At 43.4% G+C, this 23,742-nt stretch overlaps 4 protein-coding genes across 4 annotated transcripts; 2 read left to right on the forward strand and 2 right to left on the reverse strand.

The window, feature by feature from the left end:
* Nucleotides 1-442: 442 nt before the first annotated feature.
* Nucleotides 443-7,701, forward strand: mlx (MAX dimerization protein MLX; the record flags this gene model as incomplete). Its single annotated transcript, XM_080857013.1, has 8 exons — nt 443-484; nt 1,414-1,450; nt 1,758-1,847; nt 2,647-2,756; nt 3,700-3,802; nt 4,130-4,229; nt 4,373-4,574; nt 6,317-7,701. The coding sequence occupies 8 exons, from the start codon at nt 443-445 to the stop codon at nt 6,371-6,373; spliced, it is 741 nt and encodes a 246-aa protein (XP_080713139.1). The 3' UTR covers nt 6,374-7,701.
* A 152-nt stretch (nt 7,702-7,853) lies between these two features.
* On the reverse strand, nt 7,854-9,827 carry psmc3ip (PSMC3 interacting protein). Its single transcript, XM_080857015.1, has 8 exons — nt 9,746-9,827; nt 9,383-9,483; nt 9,166-9,255; nt 8,945-9,056; nt 8,643-8,788; nt 8,402-8,455; nt 8,210-8,269; nt 7,854-8,024 (listed from the first exon to the last, which is right to left on the reverse strand). The coding sequence occupies exons 1-8, from the start codon at nt 9,765-9,767 to the stop codon at nt 7,968-7,970; spliced, it is 642 nt and encodes a 213-aa protein (XP_080713141.1). The 5' UTR covers nt 9,768-9,827; the 3' UTR covers nt 7,854-7,967.
* A 518-nt stretch (nt 9,828-10,345) lies between these two features.
* retreg3 (reticulophagy regulator family member 3) lies at nt 10,346-22,895 on the reverse strand. Its single transcript, XM_080857009.1, has 9 exons — nt 22,107-22,895; nt 18,148-18,254; nt 17,710-17,740; nt 17,472-17,598; nt 17,191-17,275; nt 14,591-14,728; nt 14,137-14,216; nt 13,602-13,734; nt 10,346-13,472 (listed from the first exon to the last, which is right to left on the reverse strand). Exons 1-9 carry the CDS (start codon nt 22,355-22,357, stop codon nt 12,913-12,915), a joined length of 1,512 nt encoding a protein of 503 aa, XP_080713135.1. The 5' UTR covers nt 22,358-22,895; the 3' UTR covers nt 10,346-12,912.
* LOC308379386 (fatty acid-binding protein, liver-like) lies at nt 15,172-16,632 on the forward strand (the record flags this gene model as incomplete). Its single annotated transcript, XM_080856508.1, has 4 exons — nt 15,172-15,314; nt 15,728-15,900; nt 16,276-16,365; nt 16,588-16,632. The coding sequence occupies exons 1-4, from the start codon at nt 15,248-15,250 to the stop codon at nt 16,630-16,632; spliced, it is 375 nt and encodes a 124-aa protein (XP_080712634.1). The 5' UTR covers nt 15,172-15,247.
* Nucleotides 22,896-23,742: the final 847 nt, after the last annotated feature.

Genomic DNA, 23,742 nt, shown 5'->3' on the forward strand with positions numbered 1-23,742 from the left:
TGAGTGAGAGTGGATGGAGAAAAAGACCAAGGTGGTCCAGCGGAAGCCCAGATATAAGAGAGCGATAACAGAAATTTCAATGTCATCAATCGGGTAGAGGGACACTGGTTATTTCTACGAATGTCATTAGACAGACACTGTGTATTTCTCCTGCCAGTTCATGATTTATAATGTGGGTGTATTGTAGGCCACAGGAAGGGGATCGTGGGATGAGAACTTCATAGAAGTGGGTATAGCCTACACGGGGCCATTTCCATGGACGCACTGATTCGCGTCTAGAGGGCCTGCTTCATTGATGCCCTAACGATTTCCAATTTTTAGCCCTGCATCATGCCAATTGATCTTTAGGCTGAAGCTCCGAAACTCCTCAGCAGAGGGCATCGTTTCTCCTCTCCTCCTCTAGCTGCTGTCAACATCCCGTGATGCATTTTTGTGCAACAATATGACGGAACCAAGCGCTTCGCCTGAAGATCCTTGGAGTAAAGTAAGTGAAAGTTCTGTTAATTTGGAAAAATGTTGTCGCCTCAAAAATGTCAGATATAAGTACAGTTCTACTGTAGCATGAGTGGTATACTGATGTTTCTGGGACGCAGAAAAATGCGTTGGTGTTATGCATTAATGTTGTGTAAGCCTAGACAATTAGCTGGCTAGCTAACATTCGCTGGTAGCTGATAACTTGTTAGCTAATATCTGTGCCTAGCTAGCTAGCTAGCTAACAAAGAAATCACTGACATTTTAAAGCATTTTAGAGCTTTCTGTTATAAAAAATACACTTTCGAAGCTTGGTACAGATGTTGTTAAAGGTTCTGACAACTTCTATGCATCAACCCTTGTTCATTAGCAAGAGCAACATAAACAGTTGACAATATCAGTCGGCAACTTTCTCGTTCGTATGTTGTTATAGTAGCTAGCTAGCTAGAAAGGTGATGATGTATACAGCTGACGTAGAACCATCATTTAATGGCTGTGTCTCGTCTGTTCACGTAGAGGTTAAAGAAAAACATTATTACAATTTCTTTTAAAAGTTCCCATAAATGGGGTTTGATGCTTAACTATGTCCCTGTAAACAAACGAAAGGGTTGTAGTGTTTGCATGTTAATTTTATGATAAGAGACGCGCAGCCTTTGAGGTTTTAATGTTTTTGTAGCATTACATCTAGCAGTGTTTGATCAAAACATTTTAGAAGCCTTTGCTATTAGTGGGAATACCAGTGACGGGCCTTTTTATGATCTGTGCTCAAATAAATTGAAGTAAAATTGAGGAATTGTGTTTGAGAGAGAGTGAGTGAGTAAGTGAGTTTGTGTATTGTGATGCCTGCCTTTGTGATTCAGGCCATTATGCACAACCCACCTTCTTTTGACCTGATTCTCTTCTTTTCCTCCATCTCCACCCTCACTCGCCATGTCCATCCAGACTGATGGCACCTTCAGTGACAGCGGCTTCGAGCACAGTGAGTACACTGACGACAGAAACAAATACTGAAGTTATTCCTTTCAGAGTAGTAGACCACAAAAACAGCACAAAATAATAGACAGTTGTGAAAATCAGTCACTGAATCCATAGACAAGTGAAGTAGGTTCCTTGTATTGATGTCGATCAATTTAGAGAACTTCATTTCAATTCACTGAAATAATGTGTGATCATCACATTATGAGCCGGTGCATAATGTTGATGCTGTGAATGAGTGATTGGTGAAGCATATGTGAGTATGCACTACCTTGACTTGGCTCCTCTGAGTGATCTCTCGTTCCCGACAGGCTTCCTGGCAGACTGCGCACGCAAAGGCACAGCAGTCTCCAGGGCCAACAGCATCGGCTCCACCAGCGCGTCTTCAGTGCCCAACACAGGTGAGACTTCAGTAGTTAACCGCAGGTAGAGGGCTGAAATGCAGCATTTTTTGTACTTTAAATGGCAGCTAATGTTTTATTTGCTCATCGCATTTCAACATTTACTGATTACCATCCTTTTAGAATTGTGAAAATGTGTTTTGAGTTTTAATTGGTAGAGGCTATGGTGAAGTTTTGGTCTAATGTTGAGCCTATTGATTATACATATAAAATACATATCTACAAGCACCAGGGCTAGAGTTCCTCATGCGTTTATGCAATGGGCCAATTTGCAGCCATAAATATACTGTACAACTTTTCATAGTCAGGCAACCAAAACGGAGCAAAACCGCTAGCAGTTCATGAGAAAACTGAGCAATCTTGCTTATTAAAGCCACATATATTTTTGGCAATTGGTGGACATTTTGGTGTCGTTTGCCATTGTAAATAATGGAAAGAGAGTCAAAACTGTAGTACTTATTATGTTTCATGTTTATTGTCGGCACCAATATGCCAAAACAAATTCCTGGTAGGTGTAAACTTACTTTGCAACAAATACAATTCTGAAAACACTTAGAAGACAAAAATCGCAAAATGGCACAGACAGTTTGGGACTGCACATGAGATAAGAGTGTTATTACAAATCTGGGGTAATAGTAATAACACTGTAAACAAATGTCTTAATTATGTAAATACTGGAGTGTGCAGGGGGGGTTGCCCACTTCTCCCCATAATGCCAGGCATGTATGTTAGTGTGATCGATTAAAATTCTATGTACCACTGTTGGCTGATTGGCTGTATCTCCTTGTCTTCCTACTAGATGATGAAGACAGTGACTACAGGCACGAGACGTCCTACAAGGACTCCTACAAAGTCCGGCGGAGACAAGCACATACACAGGCTGAACAGAAACGGAGGGATGCCATAAGGGTGTGTGAGCGATAGAAAAATTGTTCGGCAGAAGAAATAAGTCATGGTGTAATTTAGGATGAGGATCAGTCAGCGGTTTTACATATATTTCAATATATTCTCAAGGTGCACTTGTGTGCCTGAGCGTTAGGAATCAGTCCATATAGATATAATTATTTTTCTTTCTTTTTTTCTGTAGGGTATGGGGCCATGCTCCCTGGGGAAACATTTTTAGTTCTAACAATTTAATGCATCAATTAATGGCACTTTTAACTGAAATTGGAAGGATGACTGAATTTAAAATGCATGTAATTTACTGACTGTCTTCATTTGCCAGAATCTTGAATTTTAGCCACCAATATCTTAATACATTTTAGCCAGAAACTCTAAAGTTTGTTGGACTTTTACAAAAATACTACTAAAAGTTTGTGTGCCTTTTCATAATTTTGTATGCTGCAGATTAGCAGTTTCTCAAAATCGCAAAAAATGTGTTAAAAACATTGCATCGACCACAGCAATATGTTCAGGACATTTATTTTAATGATCCCAAATGGTGCAATGGTAGCCTTGCTGGTCACTCCTGACTAGGGCCTCATACAGCCTAAGAACACCTGAGGCCCTCATGAAGCCTAAGGCCATGACGTGGCCCTTAGAGGGCCACAGACCTGCCCACAGACTGGCCTCGTATGGAAAAGCCTCAGGCGCACCGCAGGGGCCTCAAAAAGCCACCGGCTGTCAGGGTACCTAACAACCCAGGTTTCCAATGTAGATTATTGGCTATGGTTTAAAAATGTACTTTTGATTTTTGTTGAAGTTTTACTGATATGAGCTTGTTTGTATGCCTCACTGTATAAGACAAGAATGAGGCATGGGACTTGTTTTAGATGAGGGCTAAAAATCAAAAAGTTCTGCTTTCAATCAGTATTACCATGACTGACTTTGTGCGGGTTTGTATGTGTGTCAGAAAGGGTATGATGACCTGCAGTCCATAGTGCCCACCTGCCAGCAGCAGTCTGAATTCGCCATGGCAACGCAGAAGATCAGCAAAGTCACTGTGCTGCAGAAGAGTGAGTTTCACCAAGCTCTTCTCTAAATGTCACTGAAACTCACACCCATACCCAAACTTATGTAAACCATTACATTCGATTTCCTGAAGTATATTTCTATTCTTCAATTGATTTCTGTTCCCTATGAAGTCTATTTCTATTCTTCTATTTATTTATGTTTCCCAGAAGTATTTTTCTATTCTTCTATTTATTTCTGTTTCCTATGAAGTCACAGTGCAGTCTAAGCATGTAGATGCTTGAGGCGCCTGTCTGTGTTTTTACCTCCATACCATATTGGTGTCATTCATAGCGTCCGTGTGTTCTGGTGTGCGTCTGCGTTTTCTGCAGCCATAGACTACATTCAGTTCCTGCATAAAGAAAAGAAGAAGCAGGAGGATGAAGTGTCCACACTGAGGAAGGAAGTCATGGCCCTGAAGATTATGAAAACGTGAGCAGGGGTGGAGGGGGCGGATGGAGGGTCGGGGAGAGTGCGCCCGGTGGGGGAGGAGATGGGGACAGCGGAAGGGTGGGATGAGACTTTCTGGGGGTGGCTCTCCTATCTCTCTGCTGACACTACCGTATTTCCTTTAGGAACTACGAGCACATAGTGAAAGCCCACCATGACAACCCGCAGCAGGGCAACGAGCAGGTGTCGGACCAGGTGAAGTTCGGTGTGTTCCAGAGCATCATGGACTCGCTGTTCCAGAGCTTCAGCGCCTCTGTGTCCTTTAGCAGCTTTGAGGAGCTGTCGGCCTGCGTCTTCAGGTGGATCGAGGAACGCTGCAAGCCTCAGGTAAGACACACAGATGAGATCCTACGCCACAGCTGATGGAGCTCAACTGGTAGAGCGAGGGCCTCACCATAGGGCATAGGTTGGATATATAGAACGCACAGATGAAGATGAAGAATCAGTGTACGTCAAGTATGTCAGTGGGCCTCATTTATAAAAAGTTGCGTAGAAACCATCCTACAGTTTGTCTAAGACATTTTCTGAAATGAGTGTAAGTGAGATCCACAGAAAACGAACGTACACACACAAAAACACGTGTACGCCAATCCTTCGGTTATAAATCACAAATGATTGTGGAATTGTGTGCAACTGACTCTCCACCCTCAAAACGCCCCTATTTAATCTAATTAGCATATTATCAATGCACAAACAGAGCTCATCCTCAATGCACAAACTCTCTGCCACAATGGCAAGCATGAAAGAAACATTATAGTGAGGCTGATATCGACGTTCTGCTGATGGAAGGGCAGATGCGGGCCAAAACATTGTTAGAAAGCCTATCTGGTGGCATAATGGCAAAAGCAAAGTTTGTCTCATGTAGTAGACACGTCTCCGAAGCAGCAGCGGGCAGCACCAGAAGCCGCATCTGCGCCGCATCATACATCATCTTGTGTCAAAAAGTCTGCGCGATCACGAAAAAAAACCTTTCTCTCCTTTTTGCGCAGTTGGCAATATCCTCTTACATCGCCAATGCAGCCATATCTCCAACTGAAATCTGAGCGACTAATAGACTTTTTATAGATTGAGCGAAATGTTTTACACTTGTGAAATTAAAAAACACTGTGAATCTCATTCATGTGTGAATTATTCTAATAGTTTAATTGATTTTATTGAGCGAAACATTAATTTGGCCTTTCACCGTTAGCCCAAATGGTGACGGTGGTGCTGACGATGATGAAACTGCGTGTCGGCTGTCAGCGCTCGGAGAGTTCCGAATTCCTTCAGTACTCCAGTATTGCCACAAGGAAATGTACTTACACAAACTAAAACCAGTCGTAGACATACGTCCTTTTCTACGTCAAAGACGGTTTTTATAAATCTGTACTTAGACGTGGATTTGATCGCACGCACAGTCTAAGTCTAAGATCAATTCTGTGCTTAAGTATGTTTTATAAATGAGGCCCACTGTCTGATAAATGTAGTTTATCTGGGTTTCATTTATACATCTGTAATTCTGATGATCTTAACTGACTTTACCTGAGCTTTCTCAACAAATTATTATTAAAAATAAACCTGAATGAATTCTCATTTTTGATGTTTCCAGGCAAAGACAATTTCTCTAAAATGTCCCAGAATGAGTACACCTGGTCAAGGGCTTCTTAGTGTAACGGTTTGGACTGATATTTATGTATATGTGAACCCTTCTTTCTTGTGACAGACACTGAGGGAGTTTGTGGTTGAAATCCTGAGGCAGCTCAGCGCTCGGATGTAATCAGCATTTTTTTTTTTAAAACAAAATGGCCAACACCTTAAAGGGCAAAGATTATATACTAATTAATATCGTTAAAGTTCAAACCTTATGTGCTGGAAATAAACTCTTGTAGTTGTATGCTGCTGTTGACAAGAGAGCAATTTAAATATTTTTGTATGAATATCGTTTGTAATTCGAAATAAACAATATTCACCGTTCCTGTCCACAACCATCTTCCTTCTTAATATTCAGCTGTTACATGCCATACCCTGAGCCTCAACTGGTAAAGGCTTAGTCCTCAAGCCTTAATTTGAACCCTTCTTTCTTGTGACAGACACTGAGGGAGTTTGTGGTGGAGATCCTGAGGCGGCTCAACGCTCAGATGTACTGATGGCTACAGGTGGACTCCGAACCGGTCCCCCCCCCTGCCCGTCATTCATGCAAACGTGACACTCAGCCGGGAATATACACTCCCTTCTTACACGCACGCACATCCTGACACACCTGTACTGGCTGTATTACATAGCTGTGGTGGTAATGGTGGCTGGCTGGTGCTGTATTCTTGCCCCACTCTCTCCACCGGTTCAGAGGCTGTCTCTGCTTTCTGGCAAAAACGTTGTAAGTGACTTCCCCTGAAGATTTAAAAGTTTGTGAGTTTTAAAGCCGTCCTCGGTGGTATTCCAAGTACGTGGTTTAGTGACAAACCTGGATGAGTTCACTCAGGGTAAGTGCTTAACCTCCTTAAAGAAGAGCACTAAATGGTCTTGTTTTGCATGGAGAAGACAGCCATAGGGCTCTTCTACTGTGTGTACCACATGCTCCGAGTTAACTTCCTCAGGCTTGTCACTAAACACCCCGAACTTGGATTGACCCCCTGAATTACAAAGTTGGTTGTGGCTTTCATTGTTGAGCCTGGTCTCCAAGAGACGGCCTCATTCTTTCACTATGCTCGGAGCACCCCCTTGTGGTTGGTTTGGGGGGGGGGTGGTCATGTGAAGTATTTGTGTCATCACACAAAGCAGCTCAGTGTTCACTGCTGTTCGGTGTTGTGTTTGCTGCTGCTGCTGCTTATTCCTCTTTTGTTTGCTGTGCGCGTATGATTTGTGCGATGGTTTTTAATGCAGTGACAAATGTCAACCATCATGTCCAGCGTAATCATACAACCATACGTGTTTGCTTCTTCTGAAATCTTTCTTTTTTTTCTACTGAATGTCAAGAGATGGTGGAAACATTTGTTTTGGAGTAAGGTAATTTGCAGTTTCACTTTCCATATAAAAGTGGATTGTAAATGAAAAATGTCAGATTATTATCATGCAGTGAGTTTTTGCTGTGTTCTCGATTACTTGTTACTCACACATTTAAGCACAAAGACACTCAATAATGGAAAGTCATATCATGTAATTTTATGCTGACTGTTTTAATTCAACCAAAAATAAATATATGATTGTAAAGAATGTTGCAGCACAATCCAAAAACAGCGGAACTTGAAGGGTGATATTTTTTAACAGACGTGATCAGGAATCTTTTTTAGAAACACAATGGCCAAAACCTTAAAGGGAAATGATGAAATAGATACTAATTAATATTGTGTGAGTTCAAACCTTATGTGTTGGAAATAAACTATTGTAGTTGTATGCTGCTGTTGACAAGAGAGCAATTAAATATTTTTGTATGAATTCTGTTTGTAATTGGAAATAAATATTCACCGTTCCTGTCTACTACCATCTTCCTTCTTAATATCCAGCTGTTGCATGCCATACCCTGAGCCTCAACTGGTAAAGGCTTAGTCCTTAAGCCAAAATTGTAACTTAACTCATTTGGGAGTTGAGTTTCCAGTCTGCCACTATGTAAGGAGTTATGACTAGTGCTGGTGGTACTGCTCCTCCACTCTAATGTTTTAACCAGACTATCGCAGTTACTCGGTGGCATGTATCCATGGTGACCAAATAAATGAAGAGAGACCAACATTCAAACACTCAATTTCGTTAAATAGCAGGTATGGTCACTCCGTGGTATTCATCGGTTTCCACACCAACCTCCTCCTAAGAGACGGGGAGAGACCTGCAAGGTCAGTGTTCATCCTGCATACCTACCAACCTCAGTCAGAGAGCTCCCTTTCAGTGAAAATATATCCAGTAAATACACAGTCCACTGGCCCCTTGAATCCTGCTGTGGTTTTATGAGCCGTTCCCAGACAACACACGCAACTCTTGAGAGCCAATCTTACCATAAACTGTTTCTTGGTCTTTGGATAGCCCTCCAAGATTGCACCCATCATGTCCTGTGTCTAAAAAAGTAATTAACATGGAGAATTTAAGCACGTCTCACACTGCCATCACTCAAATGTATGCTATATATCGTGACATTATGCAATCAATATTATGCAAAAGAGAATCAATAAGATGAAACACAAAATTACCAGTCTCTTCCTCTTTCTCCATTCCTTCACATACAGACTCCTGGCTTTGCAAATCTGCAGGACAGTTTTCATATGAGTCATTTAAATGAAAAACATTGGTGTCTGGCCCTGGTATTCTTCTATAATACTTATTTGTTATAAATGAAGACTTGCTAAATCTTTCCATGCCAAGTAGGTAGATGTACCATTAGTATAAAAATGACAATGGAAAAAAATCTTTGCTGTACAGAGGAACTCTGACCTTTTCTCGCTCCTGTGGTGCGACGTGATCGGTTGCAGACTTGATCTTCTGCAGGCGCTCAAGGCATGAGGCACACTCCCCCTTCAGCTCCTCGATCTCTGAGCTCATCTCCTCCGAGGTCAAGGAGCTGTTCAGTTCCTTCAGCTCTGAAAGGTTGGGAATCATGAGCCCAGCAAATGACACTTCATCCACAAGTGTGTCTAGCTCAGCAGTTTTTGTTATGAAGGTCTTAAGGCACGCAACATAAAGGAGTTATGTATATGTATGTGACATGAGAGATCATAAAACACACACACACACACCAGAGTCCAATTGTCTGCAGCTCTGTGTGACTTCCTGCACTTGTGAGCTTAGCTCAGAGATGCGCGTGTCCATGGTCTTCAGGTCAGTGTCACTCACGTCTGTAAACTGAGCCTGGATTCACAGCAGTTGCATGTAATGTAGAAATTACTTTTCATAAGTAGTGGCATCATACCACAAAGTAGGCTACGTAGACTGGGAAAATAAGAAAGGATGAGCTCACCTGGTCGGCAAAGTAGATCTTCTGCTTGCCGTAAGTCTTTTCCCGGATCTTGCCCTCCTGGGCCAGCTGGTCCATTGCTTTGACGACAGCCTATAACGAGGAGCCAAAACAGCCGTCAGATCCTACTGTCAAACAGTTTGACAGCGTATGATTTCATGAGCTGCAATTTTTCAACAAATAATGTGTAGTTTTTAGAGTCTGTTAAATCACCACTCACCGTTTTCCCAAAGCCGTGCTGCTTCTGCAGGTTCCCAAACACATCTTGAGAGCTGTAAGGTCGGTTCTGCTCGTTCAGGTAAGTGAGGATGGTGGCAACAGCTGCCAGTTACACACAAAGACAGGTTTGCAAGTTAGAGGGTGGTCTTGAAACATAGCTCTGACAAGTATGATGTAGAACTACTAGTTAAAGATGTCTGCTATCAGTATCAGTTTTTTGTTTTGCTAACTGGTGTTGTTGTCTGGTGAAACAACATTGCTAAGCTTCATCCAACAACCCTTCAACAGTCGACTAACGTCAAGTAAATATGTCGACATGTCAACAATTATTATGTGTTCGAGTATTTGTTATGATTTTACAAACCCGCTGCATCTTTCTTGCTCATTTTCTGTCGTTCTCACTCTTTAAAACTGGTAGCTAGTGTTTGTTTTCCTCAAGTTCCGCGCGTCTTAGAGCATTGTGGGTAATAGCGTCATTAACTACGTCACACGAAAGATCGCAAAACCAAACATAAGCCTGGACTTCGATTTGAAAAAAAAAAAAAACGTTCTAATGTTCGAAGAAAAAAAACCAATGGGTCTTCAATAAAGGGTATGCCCTTTACAGCAGTGACAGCGAGGACTGAGGACCCGTTCCCATCAGCTGTCAATGGTGTATTGTTTCAGGTGCTTGTAGGCATCCTTCAAAATGCAGGCGTATGTAATAAAGGTATTTTACGAACACACAAAATGTCAGAAAATACACAGAAGTGCCAGCCTATCTCTTAAATCAAGCCTTCAGAACGTAATCACTGAAATTCTACTTCATTCATTTCTGCATCTGACCTGAATGTTTCTGATATATAACTACATAAAGGCAACAGAAATACATATCTGCAGAAATATTTTTAATCAGAAATTCTTTAATATTCTTTCACATCAAAACATATCAAAAACCAAGAGAGAGAGGGAGACATGTATTTAACTATACACGTTTACAGAACTATACACTCATGTCAGAGAATGGTCTTTCATCAAATGACTAAAATCCCCATCTAGGGCTCAACAGGTGGGTCATCCAGGCAGGATTAGCACATGTATATCCATCAAAGGACAGACCACAGTTCAGTTTGAGCTACTCGCTCTGACAAGCTCTCCTGGTATGAGCTTACTCTTCAGCTCCACAAACTATATATTATACTGAATTTAATCACAAACATTACTTCATAATTACAACACTGCACAAATAAAAGTATAATCTTTTGAAGTATAAACCAGCCTTCTTATGTCCCGTCTATGAGCTGTCGACCACCTATGTGTAGCCTGTTGTGTGAGGCTCATTTGAAATCAACCAGTTACTTTATCCTTCATGAAAAGACTTTAGAGGACAGTTTATCTAGGGGGGATTCACACTCACTCGCACTATACAGCACATTTTCAGCAATGCCACATTTCAGCTCATTATCTATCATATTGTCCTGCATATAGGGCCAGTCCATGTGGGGGATGCAGGGTTTTAGGGGAGTGGGTTATGTCCATGTGACTCACGTCTGCTGTAAGTGTCAATTCTTTAAATATCTAAGTTCTGTGAAGACAATATGGATAAAAGTTAGCTTGCTGGGATGCTGCTCAGACATAATAAAAATCACCCTGTCTGGTAAAATAATAAAAACTTTTGTATACTGCATCATGGTAGTTCACAGCTGCCATGGAAACAATACAGGTGCGGGAAATCAAGGCAGCAACAGATGCTGGCCTCCAACTCTGAGGAAACAGCACTGAATATGCAGCAGGAGAGCAGCCATCAACCTCCATCAAACAAGCACAGCAAATATGTGTAAACAGCATTGACTCTCTCTTCATCATCTCTGTGTTTACACACACCTACATACACCACATGCCGTCACAAACATCTGAAGGTAACTTGAGGGGGTGTATGAAGTTGGAGTAAACTAACTTTAACAGGGATTTGGAATAGATGGAGCAGAAACACTACAAAAGAGAATGAAGCAAAAGGGAGAAAGCAAATAAACAAACACAACTAAATGGAAAGACAAACAAACTTGAACTAATTACTCAAGGACAAGTGTTTTGCCTTGCTTTAGAAAAGGAAATGAATAGCAATCTTGCTCAGTCAGACTTGAGGGTCCTCAGATGTGGGATATGAACAGGTTAGCCCGTCAGTTGGATTTCCAGAACCCTTAGCAAGACCTTCAGAAAAACAGCAGGCAAGCCAGCACGGAGGCCAAGCACAAGCCTTAAAGTGACCCTCAAGCTTATGGTGAAGCTCTGAGGTTGTCATAGGTGCCTGAGGTAAACATAGCAGCAAGAACACTCTGGTGTTTTCACTGCTGAGGAGTTCGGTGTCACACAAGTACACACACACACACACACACACAAACAGACTAACTTCGTCATACTGTCAGGGGTTTGTTGTGTGTGTGTGTGTGTGTTTGTGTGTGTGTATCAGTGCTTTCAGCGGTTGGCCTCTGACACAGACAAGTGAAGGCAGCACATACAAAGGTGCAGTAAAGGCCAACACACAGTGGCAGGACATCAAAAATAAAATCAATTATTATTATTATTATTATCTGAGTCACCTAAAAGAGTGAATGTTTTTATTTTTTGAATGATTGCCAATCATGACGGCCTACAGAATTCGTTCATATGAAAGATTCACACTTTGTGTGTGAAACTATATATATTCCTCGCCCAAAACCATCAACCCAGCATATCAGACTGAGCAAAAGCGAGCATTGGTGAGACACTCCAGACTAAAGTGTGAAAAAAAAAAAACAAGAAAATGATTCACCATCAGCTATCATTACAGCATTGCTTTGGCTGCTAGGTAACAGCCTTGCAACAGGGAGCAACTTCAGAACACAAATTCCTATGATGCTTCTGCAGTGACACCACACTGCTCTGTCCTCCTGCTGTGCTGGCCACAGCGATGCTCCTGCGTTAGTGCCCTCCTGGTTAGCGCAAGGGCTTAGAGGCCAGTTTACAGGTTTGGTTCCCACTAACAAGAGGTCCCTGCAGCTTAACACTTCTACTGGCACAAAGGGAGCTGGTCAGTTGTGCTGGTTTGAGTAATGTTTCTGATTTTATATCTTTATTCTTCTGATGTTCATTTTTTTTAAACATTTGTTTTATGTTTATGTATGGTTTTTTTTCCTGTGTTCTATTGCTTAGCCTACAAAACATATACATACACATATGGGAGGGATGGGACTCTTATAGAGATCAGGAAGTTTAGCAAAAGAAGAAGAAAACTGAGGAGATGAGAAATACTTCACAGTGATAACCCTAGAGGCAGTCAGAGAAGGACTTGTGACTGCTGGGACCTAAGAATCAAAACACACTGACAGTGCAGAACACACACAGCTTTCCAGTCTTCAACATGATTTCATACACTTGTGCAATTACACAAACACAATGGTTATCAGCCATTTCAACACATGCATACACATACATACATATAAGACACACACACACACACACACGCACACACACACTTTAAGGATAGGTAGCGGAGATGGGCGGCCCCTTTCTTTACTGAGGCTTCCCCAGCAGGTTGGACAGGAATCCAGCATTGTTGCCCGACCCCCCTCTGCCCCCGTCTGGCCCCAGTGGATCCATCTGGCTCAGCTCCGACTGGTCCAGCATCTCAAAGTCCTCCCCGTCCAGGTCTGTGTCCAGTTCTGAACTGGACTGGTGCCTGTAGCTCCTGGTGTGGGGCCCCTGGGCGGGGTCCCTGCTGTGCTTGGGCGGAGCCTGGCGGGGCTGCGGTTGGGCGTGGGCCTGGATCTGGCTGGACAGGGCAGCCTGCAGGAGGCTGGCGGTAAGGGAGCCAGCCAGCTGGCCTGACATGTGGGTGGAGGCCTGCTGTAGCGCGCTGAGGCACAGCTGCGCCCCCTCCAGCTCCTCTTCCTCCTGATCCGAATCCAGGTCCAGCAGGGTGTTGGTCCGACGGCCAGACAGGCCTGCCGAGCCCAGGCTGGGCAGCCCTATGCTGTCGTCGTCCTCCATAAGGGTGGCGTCCGGGTTAATGGAGGGGAAGTCCGGCAGGTCGCAAGCAAAGGACTCCTCCTGGTCACTATGTCTATCCAGGTCTAAAGATGGCAACATCAATACAATGAGACAGGAATAAGGAATTTGTATTGAATAATGTAGAACAGAACCTGAATAGAACAGGCTTATAAGGAGGGACTACATTTCCCATGATGCTCAGGGAACCTGACCTTCAGAGCCCTCTGTGAGAGGAGTTTGACCCCTGGAGAGGTTGAAGGTGCCATTCTCTGTGTATGAGGCCTCAGCATCGGAGTGCTCGGAGTCGGTGAGATCTAGTTCCTTAGCAACCACAGCATCATCAAACTAAAAAAAAAACAACAACTCAGAATTAACATCATACATGTTAAAAATAAAACGCTCAGACAACAACTGGAAAAGGGAGATTACATTTTTACTTTCTCACACTTATCCATGGTTCCTTACCAACCCATGGTATTCAGACTATCCCAACTTGAGACGAGACAAAACAGACTTGATCCAGACTTACACTTCCAATAAGGAACTGATTTAATGTGCAGCATTATGGCTATATGTGATCTAATGGATTACAGAATATCCATGCAATCCAATGGCTTTATTTGATGTCCTAAGGACGTCTAGCAGTATGATTATATGTGATCCAGGGGATTTTTCCAGCAATGTAGTTGTAGTACGTGGTCTGATGGGTTGGGACTGGTGTGGTTATATATAGTCTGGGGGATTTACCGTGGGACAGAAAGCCGCCAGCTCCTCCTCGCTGTCGTCGGCATCGTCTGCAGCTGCACCATGGATGGGCCGGCGCAAGACTGAAATGAAAAGGTCAAATGTCAATCAGATTGAAGCAGTGCACCGCAGTCCTCAAGATGTGCAAATACCCCTTATTTGGAGGGGCAAAATGACCGATTACAACCGCTAGTAAAACAGTCAAAATACTCATTTACATCGTCACTTTCTGTGTGGTAACAATACCATTTAGCAGTTCTTATTCATTTCTGTGTATGAAGTTGAACTAGTGGGGAGAAGTTATGGCAGAAAATCAATGAATTGTTGTGCCTATACCATAATCCAAATAAATACAGACAGTGGCTCTGCAGCACCGGTGGGTGTTGAGGTTTGACTGGAACCGTCTTTTGAAGTTCTTCCTGTGTACTGGTCCGTTGGCTTGTGGCTGGTTACTCACACTGGTTGTCGAAGGGCTTGGACATCATGTAGCCTGAGGCGCTGAAGTCCAGCCACTGCAGGGCCGGCTCCAGCCTCACGCACACACGCTGCCACAGGCGGTGGTACACGGCCAGCGGACACAGCAGCACCGACAGCACTGCCAGACATTGAGAGGGGGGTGGAGGAAAGGAAGGGAACATCAGTACTCTCTAGTCACTCTCTATGTCATACCTTCCCTTTCCTCCATTGACCATTATCAATTCAAGATTAACAGCAGTTCATGTAATTGTATACTACCAACACCAAAAAATAACATCTAAAATGACTAGGGTATCTAAATTATTACCAAGTCACACTTAAATGCATCATACTCCCAGCACTGCTTGGAGCAAATCCAAACTCATTATATTGCTACAGTTGGCAAACCGTGGCATTGCTGGCTGTTGAGTCCCTGTATCTTCCACAGGGACTTCACCATCCAACAACAGCAGGGAGAGCAAGTCCCCATCATGGATACCATACCATCTCCAGCCAAACTTACATCACAAGCCTCACACTTCACTTCTTCAGCACAAACAACCTGCTAGGACTACAGTCTCACTGTCTTCTGTTGGCTTGACCAGGCACTCACTTTCACCAAGCAGTTTCCAACAGAGGTGGTGAAGAGAACGTACAGATGGCATTCAACGGAACATGGAAAATGTACTCTCAGGAGAACCACGAAGAGTTCTTCAAAGTCCTGTGTGAGTAACCTAGTTCTCCAATCACTTGAGACTTTATTTCATTTCTGAAATATTTGTATTTTATTCCTTCACTGTATTTTCCTGATGCTTCACTGTATTTTACTGTATGCTTCTTATTGGCTTGCTGGTTCACTAAGGCTTCCCATGAATTTCATACTTGATTGAATTTTACAGACAAGACACAACACTAGTTTTCAGAGTTCAGTTTCTCTGATCTGATGATCCACCAGAGGATTATTACAATGTTATAATCCTACTCCTACTTGTTTTCTGTGTGTGTGTGTGTCGGTGTGTCTGTCTGAGTGTGTGTGTGTGTGTGTCGTGTGTCTGTCTGTGTGTGTGTGTGTGTGTGTGTGTGTGTGTGTGTGTGTGTGTGTGTTTGCGTCTGTGGGTGTATTTCATGCATTTCCCAGCTGTGCCAGACACACTTATCCGCATCATGCGGGACGTGAAGCCAGTGACAGAGATCCAGCAGAACGGAGAGGAGTTTGTGTTGACTGTGAAGACTCCTCTGCGCTCCACCACCAACACCTTCACGCTGGGCCGCGAGGCCACCATGAACACCCTCGACGGCAAGAAGCTCAAGGTGAGTGCCTAGCGACACCGTGTCCACTTCCACACAGCAACATCCCAATGGCCATTACACTCTGTATGCTGAATTACTACACTGAACATCCTGCAGTTAAACTAAGGTACACAGTTAGTACATTTATGGACAGAAATGGATAATGTAAAACAAATTGATGGGACTACAATTAAGAGGAACAGTGTAAAGAGTAAATCTTCCTTGAGCATGTGTATGCCAAGGCCAGCGTTCCCATCTTTTTCTTAAATCTTCATGCCCTTTAAGCTGGTGAAATTCTGCCACTAATACACTGGATTAGCATATACTCATTTGGCGTGCTCATAGAGAGGGCCGAGCTTGTTTAGCTTGTTGCTAAGTAATGTCTGCTGTGAGCAGTGCACGGTATGCCTGGAGGACGGGAAGCTGGTCTGCACCTCAGAGAAGTTTACCCATGTGCGTGAGATCCAGGGCGAGGAAATGGTGGAGGTCAGTGGCCTTTATCTCCCCTGTCAGTGGTGTGTTCAAAATAAAACTGCACTGTGAAACATTATGCTCCACGGTACATTTTGAGAGATGAATACCTGACTGATGGCTTTGAATGGCAGCAGTTCACTGCCATTAAGCGAAGTCTTTGTAACGTGTACTTTTGTTTCCCATGGCAACGCTGGTCTCTCAGACAATGACAGCTGGCTCTACATCCCTAATCAGACGAAGCAAGAAGACCTGAGCCGGAGCAAAGGCACCACTCAATAGATATAACTTAACTAATAAACTACTATACGCCAATGACTGGTCTCTGCAATTACCTTCTTCAATATGTTTTTATTGAAAAATTACACAGTCAAGCGTTTTAATTTGTTAAGTATACCCTTCTGTATATTGTTAAATTGAAATGTTAATAAATCAAATTCATGTCTAAACTGGAAAGACCAGATGATTTTCATAGCAAAAGCAAAAACCACACAGCAACCAAGATCATGACCAATCAATTCCCATCTCCTCAATACTACTTTTGTTACACATAGCCACATACATAAAACAGACATAAAACAAATGCAGTCATCTATTCATTGTAACAGATCCTCCTTTATCACGTCTTGAGGCTACAATAATACTTGGTACCATTAAAATGTAGGTGACATTAAAAGCTTTAAAACACTGCCATAATGCCTGTGCCACTACTTCAGGGTTTAAACCGCCATTGAGGTTGAACAAGTAATGTGGAGTTTACATTCATCAATTGATCAAGTGATGTCAAATCTATGGGATGGAAGTGTTGTGGCTTGCAGCCTAGGTGATGTATGCACATACCTGCTGAGTAGGAGAGCACCAGTCCAGGAATATAGCGACCCACCATGGCCAGGAGGGTGAATATTCCACAGGTCAGCATACAGAACTGGTACAAAACAAAAAGAAGAGATTACAGCAGTGCACCTGGATGTTCTGATATCTGATGGGTTAGGTGTGTGTTCTGACAGAACAGAGACCATGACTGGACTGAGGGTTATACTGATTGTGTGTTAAGGGACAGGTCAGCCGGCTCAGTGTGTGCTTTTCAATGGGTGAGGGTTTGTCGTGTGCCCCTGCCTCACCTTGCCGGGGTTGCGGCGCTTCAGGTTGACCAGGCCGGCGGAGCAGGACACGCAGGCCACCCACAGCTCGGCCATGTGTTGGCACAGCTCCGGCACGCTCAGGGTGCCCGGCTGCACCACGCCCCAACTGAACACCCACAGGGAGGAGCATATGATTAGTGACATCACCATAGCACACATATCCATCAAATCAAATCAACCAATCACCATCACATTTATGTACAGCATCATACTTTACCTTTCACTTTCGCTGTCGTCCAGTCTTTTGACTGTAAGGAGAAATGACAGTCACACAGAGGACAGAGTGAGTTTGGGCAACGGTTTTCGCAGCAGGGACATGATACTATTTAAGTTTCACATGGAGGGAGGAGATGTGACTGCTGTTCACACAACACACACACACACACACACACACACACACACACACACACACACACAGTTAGCAGAGATGACTACACACACACACAAGCATCCCCTGGCAGGATTGAATTAAAGGTCAAGATTGTGGTAATTGTTTGAGGAAGAGTGATTAAGTGGAAAGAGGGTAATTAGTGTTAACAGCACTGGTAGGTACACACAGCAGTGAGCAGTGGAGTGGACTTATGCAGAGAGAGATGGAGAAAGGGAGGGGAGAGAGGGAGGGGGGAGAGAGAGAGACAGGGGAGGGACAGCTCACCTCTGATTTCTGGCCAGATCTTATTCCTCCATGTGTCAACACAGACTGTCAGAGCTAAGCCCACACACAGCAGAAACAGAAGTCGCAGAGAGGAAAGAGCAAAGAACCTGAGAAGGAGACAGAGAGACGCTAGTGAGGCTTGATTTTGAGAGCATATAAGGTTACAATTGAGTGAGTGTGTGTGTGTGTGTGTGTGTGTGTGTGTGTGTGTGTGTGTGTCAGTGTTTCCGTTGTCCGGTAATTGCCGGTCTTTGTCCGGAAAAAAATTGAAATGTCTGAAAATATTAGAGCCCACCGGTCAAATTGTCTGATTGGAATTTCTTAAAAATTCCTTCTCGCAAACACAATCTGAATTTGACAACAATCCTAATATAATGGCTTATAAAGCAAACGTGCACTGCCCTTATTATGTTAGAAAGGAACAGGCTAATCTGCCGTTAGAAAGTTATTAAACAACACGCATATGCTGCATTTTAAAGGAGCGAACTGAGTGAGAAGGATCAAACATGGCCAAGCAGACTAGCCTTAAAAGCTTTTTTCAGAGGCCAAACGCAACTGATGAGGGTAAACCGCCTGACGAGGATGAACCTTTAATACCTGCAGTGTTGCGTCTGAACGCGTTTCATTTCATTATACTGTCTATGCCCGTGCGTGAGCGCGCAGTAGTCGCGTAGGAGCCGAGAGCGGTATTGCAGACAGATAGAGATTTTGAAAAATTATAACTCGCAGCATATTGAAAAAACTAACTGAACAAGTAATTTTTTGGGAGCTGTGAACTTAGTTAAAATTTTGAATTATGAACTATGAACTGAACTATTTCATGTAGAAAGTGAACTTTCCAAACACTAAATATGTGTAGCCCTAGATTTTCGAACAGCTTCACCAGAGAAAAAGCAGAAATGTCGGGCGTTTATGTCGTTATGGAGTGACAAGTTCCGGTGCGAGGTAATTGATAGTCACAGTAAAATGTTCTGTTAGCACTGCGAAAAGGCAGGACGACACAATGGATTCACAAGAGGGTCAAATAATTTTAGAATCTCTGCTCTCATTGAACATAGTCAGAGCAATGACCATGTTGCTGCGCTCAATTTAACGCCACAGCAGGTTGCGATTAAAGGGCACTTATTGACGCGCATTAGACATTAATGTTTTTTTCCATTGTAAACTTAGGCAAATAAACATGTTGCATTCTAAACTACCTGATTATGTTATTATTTAAGCTACGCATGCCGCCAGTTTTCTTCAATAGGCTAATTTAGAAGCAGAAATAGATATTTGGCCGGCTTATCCTTAAAATGCCCAGCAAATGAAAACTCTGCCGGTCATTTTTCTCTAGCGGAACCTCTGGTGTGTGTGTGTGTGTGTGTGTGTGTGTGACTGTGTGTGTATATGTCTGTGTGTGTTGTTTTGCTAAGCAAAACCATTCCACAACAGCTGCTGTTCTCTCTCCAGGTGACGAGGTTTACAGGCCCTTGATTGTGGGTGTGTTTGACAGGTCTGTGGCGAGTGAGAGTCTCCCACGTGTTACCAAGGACTAGCTTTGTTGTGTGTCTGTGTGTTTGTTGTTCCTATGCACAACAGTGTGTGTGTGTGTGTGTGTGTGTGTGTGTGTGTGTGTGTGTGTGTGTGTGTGTGTGTGTGTGGTGTGTGTGTTTGTTGTTCCTATGCACAACAGTGTGCACGATTTGAGTACACATGTGAAACAGCAAGCAAGTCCCTGGTCTGTTATTTCCAACGGCAGGCTGCATTTGCCTGACCTGCAATGAGGCAGCACTAACTCAGGTCAGCTCAAACTGCACCGCCTGCAGCTGACGGTCCTACCTCAGCACTGCTGGCACTGATCTCTGAACAGTCCTGGCCCCTCAGCTTTGGACAGACACGAGCCGTCAGTAGGATGGTCTTACACTGCTGTTGATCATGTGATAGGCCTACTTATACATAGGCCTCCCAGGCAGTCAAAAGAATAGGCTACAACCCAACGTAAACTGTGTCAAGGCCAAAGCCTTTTTCTGTTTAAAACAAATTTTGCATGTCAGATGTTTTCTCAGTGAGCCATGTCTGTTGACGTTTTTGTACGTATAATTTTAATTTGTTGATGCAAACTAATGCCCACCAGGAGTTCTCAAAAACAAAGCTGTGGGTCAATAGAAAATGGTCTCTGAATGTGGCCATGATCTGCGTAGCAATTGAATCAATCTGAGGACTTTGGATCCGGTCCAGAAAGGGGATCAGTAGGCCAAATCTACCCAGGCCAGTCCCCTATTTTGCTGACCAGACTCCAAATCCAAAGTGAACAATCAATTATTTGTTTAGAAGTGGAAATGATTGGGTTACATTTGCAATTTGTGCCAGCCATGTTAAACCCACTTCAGATTAAGTGGATGTAACTGGTCCTCTCCTGACTGTAGCATGTCTGCCGTTCCTTTAGAGGTGAGTGACCGCAGTCATCACCAGACTGCAGGGTTCTGGGTCAACCCAGGCCCCTCACCGCCCTGCTGGGACGGCACCTCTCCGCCTGAATGAACTGGAGCGGACAAAACGGCAGAGAGGAGGAAGAGGGCGAAGAGGAAGAAAGAGTTGTGACAGCGGAGGGAGGACAGCAGGCCTATTCCAATAAAGCCGCATGCCTGACTTCCCAGCCCTCCCTCCCTTCTGTTTTTCCTCCTCTGTGCATGTCTTTGCTCCATCCTCTGCCCACTCCACTCTGACTCTTCATTACCCTAACGGTCATGGTGGTGTCCCGTCCCCCCCACCCCCATTCACATTCTTTTACTTTCTTTCTCCAGAGCCAACTGCCCACCCCTCTATTATCGTTTCCCCACCCACTGCTTCTCCTTATCGCTCTCCCTCAGTCTTCTTTGTAGCTGTATATTCTACTATCAGTGTTTGCATGTGCATGCATGCATTTGAAGAAAACCAGGTCTTGCCATAAATGCAAACATAACAAAACAGATTTTACAGATTAAATCTGGACTCACTGGCCACAGCTCTCCAGTACAAATAACTGCCACTGAGAGAAACATGATAAAGCACATTGTTCTGGAGTTTAAGTCCAGTCATTCAGGGGTTTGAGGTATTATCCCGACGCCTGAGGCCTTCAGAACTTCTACAAGGTGCAGTTTGCACATTTGGTCCTGAGAAAGCTTCTAGATGTTTTAAGAAACACTGTGCACATTAAAAAACGATTTTTCCTGCTTTCCTTTGCTTCAGATAGTTAGTCATTTTTTTTCCTTTTTAATGCCCTAAAATATAAACTAATGAAAGAAATGAAACGTGCAAAACAATCCACGTGAATGCACCTTTACGTCTATACCTACAATCAGAACTTCTGCTGAGGCACACACATTTTGAGTCACGTAAACCCTTCAGGACCAAGGCCAGAGGCCATGTGTCCCAGGTCAGTCTGATCTCCGTTGAGGGCTTAAGGCCGTCTACAAGTCCCACAGCTGGTGTTAACAACAGCTCCGTCAACACTTGAACAGCCTCTACTTCAGTCTGAGAAAATACAGAGCATGGCATCGCATTCTGATCCATGGGCTAATCAGCGTCTCTGATAATATTCCGTCACACTGGTGCCCGCAGAGGAGCTGATAAACACGATCTTTGTATATGTGACATGGCCCCAAGCAAAAACTAGCCAGCCATTTTCACCTCATTAAAGCTTCATCACCAGTTGGCAGAGAACAATACAACTACAGACAGACCAAATGGCTCGCACCTGTTCCTTGACTGCAAACCTTTTGCTGCGAGCAGACTTAGGTGCTATGTTTGTGTATAGTGGATAACATAATACAATGCAGTTAATGTAAGTAACGTAAGTTACAGGTCACATCATAAACATTGAGCCAGGCCACCACTGTATATAAAGACACATGTAGGTTATTTAGCGACCTAACTTCAATTCTCAACTTGTCCATGTTAGCTTAAGTTAATGGGCTAACTTTCCGCAGAGGACTTACCAGAACAGCACATTGACCACAGTGTAGAGCAGCACACTGTGAATCGGTTTTTCCCACACCAGTACAGCCTGGAGGTAGGTCACCAGTCGTTCGTAGGATCCAAACCTCTCTTGAAGAGAAGCTTTCACAGCACGAACCTGGGCTTCTCGCTCACTAGAGCATGGTCGACTTCGCATGCCCACAGTCGAGCCTTGCTTTGCTGAGCCGTCGAAGCCTTTGGTCATATCTACTGCTCCTGACCTGTGCGCCATTACAACTTCTAAATGCAATATAAAATGACTTGAACGTATAAACGAATTGTCACTTCCGCTGTCAAACACGATATTAAAACAAAAACAAAATGAACGCTCTAGCTACCTGAAACTAAGCTCGTGTTAGCTTGGCTGCGTTATTCTTCAAGCAGAGTACGCTAGTTCTGAAAACTAGCTAACGTTGGCTAGCAAGTTTATCAAACGACAACACTAGGTAGAACGGATTGGCACGACATGTAAAAATATCCACCATTATTACACAAACATTAAACAGCACGGGTTTCCAGCCGCGACCATAAAATATTTCAACAGGCTTATGTTCAGAAACTACTGTTAGTCAGAACGACTGCAAGTGGATGTTTGTCTTCCGTGTAAGAGCCGCTAATGCTAGCCAGCCTCAGTGGTTAGGATTAATATCGGATCACGAAAATACCACTAACCACGGGACCCTATACGGTTGGATTGAAGTGAAAACAAGCTCCACCTATCATGCAAACGGTAAGTTCCACTCCAACACGCCTCTACATAGAGCCATAAAGTAAAGCGTTGCCAATATGGCGTAACCCCAAGCACCTTTGCTTATTTTCTTACTCAAATTCTGTACAAATCCTGACAGACGCCTGTATCCTGCGTGAGCACAGACGAGCCAATCAGAGAAGCCCGTTCCTAGTGCTTTCTGATGTGCGACTGAGTCTTGGGAGCTCAACATCATTGAGTACAATTATCCTGCTTATCGAACAAGTACGTATATGGTGTCCTGTTTCAACTTTTACTTTTTTGTACGTCTCAGTGCCAGCAGAAAATGTACATTAACAATGTTTGTGTGTCATGTTGCCTACGGTGAAGGATGGCATTTAGGGATTTTTTTTTTAAACGACAAGCTCCAAATATTTATGTCTACAGGGTGTTTCTAAATTACTATCCTAATCCGCTTCCCAAGGCATTCGTCGGTACTGTTGATGTGGACAATTTTACAGCCCTTTTTGATGAGATGAGCGTTGCTCTCAGTCTAGATACATTTCAATGGTGTAGGCCACTGTTTTCTAAGATACCTGTTTTTTAATGTGCAATATCTCTAGAACACTTTTATTTCTCAGTGTGATCCGTTTTTCCCCCTACAACTCTGACTTCAGGTTTGCCACCCACCAAAGACTAAATTCTATAAGTGGACCTGTGGCAAGCCCACAAATACAAGTACTGCAAATTACTATGGCCTGGAAATGAATGCTAACAACTATGGTCGTCTTACCAAGATTTTCTAAATGTAGGTGTCTCTCTGTCATCAATCTTGCCAATGAACTAGCAGTGCGTGAAGCACAATGTTGTGTTAGCAAAAAGGTTTTTATGTGCTATCTGCTCTTTCAGGAGTTTTCATAGCCCTGTGT

This window comes from Sprattus sprattus (genome assembly GCF_963457725.1).
Source record: "Sprattus sprattus genome assembly, chromosome: 18".
NCBI lineage: Eukaryota > Metazoa > Chordata > Actinopteri > Clupeiformes > Clupeidae > Sprattus > Sprattus sprattus.

Bases quoted from the DNA above. Each gene is read 5' to 3' on its own strand.
- psmc3ip (XM_080857015.1), bottom strand. From the start codon at position 9,767: ATGAGCAAGAAAGATGCAGCGG. The intron at 9,256-9,382 runs GTGAGTGGTGAT...TCCTCGTTATAG, and splicing joins AGCACGGCTTTGGGAAAACG to GCTGTCGTCAAAGCAATGGA. The intron at 8,456-8,642 runs GTCAGAGTTCCT...ACTGTCCTGCAG, and splicing joins CACCACAGGAGCGAGAAAAG to ATTTGCAAAGCCAGGAGTCT.
- retreg3 (XM_080857009.1), bottom strand. From the start codon at position 22,357: ATGGCGCACAGGTCAGGAGCAGTAGATATGACCAAAGGCTTCGACGGC. The intron at 17,741-18,147 runs GTGAGCTGTCCC...TTCTCCTTACAG, and splicing joins GATCTGGCCAGAAATCAGAG to TCAAAAGACTGGACGACAGC. The intron at 17,599-17,709 runs GTAAAGTATGAT...GTGGGTGTTCAG, and splicing joins GACGACAGCGAAAGTGAAAG to TTGGGGCGTGGTGCAGCCGG.